The sequence below is a fragment of the Atta colombica genome, unplaced genomic scaffold (genome assembly GCF_001594045.1).
Source record: "Atta colombica isolate Treedump-2 unplaced genomic scaffold, Acol1.0 scaffold234, whole genome shotgun sequence".
Taxonomy (NCBI): Eukaryota; Metazoa; Arthropoda; class Insecta; order Hymenoptera; family Formicidae; genus Atta; species Atta colombica.
The window spans coordinates 288,065-291,353 of record NW_017259332.1 but is presented as its reverse complement, the minus strand read 5'-3'; the positions used below and the strand labels follow the sequence as shown (position 1 = coordinate 291,353).

The 3,289-nt window shown below is 29.3% G+C and overlaps 2 protein-coding genes across 2 annotated transcripts in view; both read left to right on the top strand.

Annotated features, from left to right (window-relative positions):
* Nucleotides 1–349, top strand: part of LOC108688526 (SAP domain-containing ribonucleoprotein) — a 4,145-nt gene extending 3,796 nt beyond the window's left edge. Inside the window, exon 7 of the mRNA XM_018194829.1 lies at nucleotides 72–349. Coding sequence (XP_018050318.1) covers nucleotides 72–176 — 105 coding nt within the window. The 3' untranslated portion in view covers nucleotides 177–349. The remainder of the gene's footprint in view (nucleotides 1–71) is intronic.
* A 1,637-nt stretch (nucleotides 350–1,986) lies between these two features.
* Nucleotides 1,987–3,289, top strand: part of LOC108688518 — a 3,362-nt gene continuing 2,059 nt past the window's right edge. Inside the window, 4 exon segments of the mRNA XM_018194820.1 lie at nucleotides 1,987–2,366; nucleotides 2,672–2,737; nucleotides 2,813–2,960; nucleotides 3,074–3,286. Of these exon segments, the coding sequence (XP_018050309.1) occupies nucleotides 2,278–2,366; nucleotides 2,672–2,737; nucleotides 2,813–2,960; nucleotides 3,074–3,286 (516 nt within the window). The 5' untranslated portion in view covers nucleotides 1,987–2,277.

Here is a 3,289-nt window from a genome sequence, read left to right as displayed (position 1 = left end):
ATATATATATATATATATATATATCATTTTTCTATCACATTGATTTTATTTTAAATCTTTTGTTTCTTTAGGTTGAGATGGCTGAACGATTGGAGAAAAGAAAGGCCAGATTCGGTGAAGTGAAACCTGAGAATAAACTATCTAAGAATAATTCTAAGATTAAGATTGTTAAATGATACTCGGTGTTATATACTAAATCAACGATCTAGATTACAAAAATTTAATTTAAGTCTTATTTTGAATAAACTATTATACACACGAGAAAGGAGAATAATGACTCATTGAAGATAATGTATAATACTTTTTAATACCATTATTACTTCAATATTAAAGCAACCATACTTTTTTCCTTCGTTTTTTTTTATATTACCTTATCACATGTGAATTTCTTGTAAGAAAATAGGCGACAGAAATCTTAAAAATGTAGATGGATGTATTACACCAATAAACTCACATATGCAACAGTATTTTAATCGTAATTAGTTATCAATACAAAGAATGTTATTTCAGGATTTTAGGACTACAAATGTGAAAAGAGTATGCAAATGTATAATATGCATACGTGGTAAAAAATTAATAAATTCTAACAAGATGGGTTGCGTTTTAAATTTACTGCTAGCACTGAAAATGCTATAGTTTGCGTTATGTGCATTATAGATTTTTAATACTGGCAGTAAATTTTGGAACACAGTTACAGAACAGTGTATTGTTATTTTCTTTGATCAATAAATATGATCCTATTTTGAAGATTTCTCTCTCTATTATCTTACTATAATCAAATAGAACCAAAAAATGACGGATAGGAATACCTACATATCTAGTGTCTTTGTGTGTGGTGTGTGTGTGTGGTGTGTGTGTGTGTGTGTGTGTGTGTGTGTGTGTGTGTGTGTGTGTGTGTGTGTGTGTGTGTGTGTATATATATATATATATTATGTACAGAACGTCCGGCGAGACTATTGCAATAACTCAGGAAGGTAGATGAAACTAAATTGAGTCGAAAAGTCCTCTATCATTTTGCAATTTTCGCAATAGTTAACAAATTATTAATTACTAAAAATTATCAAATATAGATCTTTAATAACTTTTTTTCAAATATAAATACTCAATTTTACAGAAAAACTGCAAAAGTTGCAAAAACTATTTATTTTCTTCTCATAGAACTCTTAAGAATTTTTTCAGGATTTTTTATCGACTTTTTAATACTACATTTTTTTATTGGCAACTGTATTTTACCATATTTAACTATATTTTTACTATATTTTAACTTGAGAAAATATGGTATTAAAAAATTCTGAAAAAATTCTCAAAACTTGCACTTAGTATTATTGATATAAGGTATTAATAAATTTAAAATGGAAAATCTATTCGCTACTTTGATATTTAGAGCTTAGTTTCAATGGTTGCGTTCAATAGACTCAACATTAAGTGAGCGCTCGCTGTTGATGTATTCTTTTAGATCATCCAATAAAAATTTTAGATCTAGAAGAATACATCAATAGCAGCAAGTACTCAATTGCTGAACACAACCAATGACGCATTCTCTATTCCGCAGTCCTAATTCCGCACTATGTGATTTCACCCTAAAGCTTTGTGTCCACGATGTTAAAAATCAGTCCAAGACCTGGGATGAAGAAAGAATTGACCAATCGCAACAATTTGGTCATGTGATCAAATTGTTTAAAAGTGATTTGTTAATTTTTTCTCTGACTTCTATCTGAGACCGATTTCTAGCATCGTGGACTTCGGGCTTAAGGATGGAGTGATATCTGGGAATCGATTCTATCTTGAAACGAGGTGAAAATTACAAAAGTGAGCGAATTTACTAGAATATTGATAATTTCATTAATTAACACCTAGTAAATTTGTTTACTTTTAATTTTCATCTTGTTTGAAGATACAGAATCGACCTGGATTCAAGATACAGAATTGATCTCCTGAGTGGCACTCGAGTGGGAATTTGAACATACTTTCCTAGCGGGAAAGTCCTAGAGACTGTTAAAGACTCTCTAGAAAGATCCAGAAAGACTCATTTCTAAAAATTTAAAGATCCCTTACACAATCGATCGCCCACACAACTTTTGGCATAGGGAAGGGAAGTCTCATTCCAGTTTTAGTATAGTTTGTACAGTATAGAAGCTCTCGGAAAGATCACACTTTTTTTTGTACCGGCATGTGTTTTTTTTAATTGTCTGTGAAAACATTTTATTTATCAGATTTCTATCATAATAGAACAGCATTGAACGATATTTTTAAAGAAGCGTAGAAGCGTTTGACGACATGCAATTTCTGCAAATGTCAATTTACGTTGTAGCTTACTTGTGTGTATTTTTCTTGAATGTTTATTGTGAGAAGGATGATGTCATACCGTGAGTATTTTTGGTATTTAGTACACATTTTACTGCCAGAAATAAGTTCATTGCGTATGTATTATATAAACAATATATTATATATTATATATTCAGCGTAATTTTTTCCAAGCCATATGCTTGCTAGTATTTTCTTCATTACTTTTAAGTAAACAAAATCCATTCACTGCATACAATTATATAATTTTCTTGTAAGACATAAATATATTAATTGCATTTTTATGTAAATATATGAGTTGTTATTTTAGATCTTCTACATGAGTTTTTATTTTAGATCTTCTACATGAATGTACTTTTCATTTTAGATCCACTCCCGAGCTCACAGAAATACAATCATTCTTCTACATGTTTGCAAAAGAAGACTTAACTAGGTATAAATTATATTATTTTACATAAGATATAAAATTTTAAGGTTAATAAATCATTTTGAATCTTTTATATTTTAGTCCAGTGGCCGAGAAGAATGAATCTCTTACTATATCACAATCATGTAGTGATTTATACAATTATAAAGAACTAGATAAACAAAATACTCAGGAAGCAATTTTCTATAAACGTTTGATTGCCATATTATTATCAAAGCTTAAGATGCAAGTAAGTTGCTGTATATAATTAGAAGAATCAAGCTTAAAATCATTTGTAATAGCTTGATAAATTCAATATAAAAATTTCTTATTTATATACAATGAGATAAATTTTGCTTGCAGAGAATTGATGATAGATTAGTTGGAGCGCTTACTATAGAAGTATTTTCTTCGGAACTTGAATACTTGCAGAAATTTGTGAATGGTCAAGGTTCTATCAGAGAAGTTGACAGAATTCTTATCAATGCAATAACAGGATCTGAATACTCAGCATGCGATTATATGGCTGAAGCATTTTATTATTTCAATTTACTTTTGAGTAAAACATCAGAGAATTTG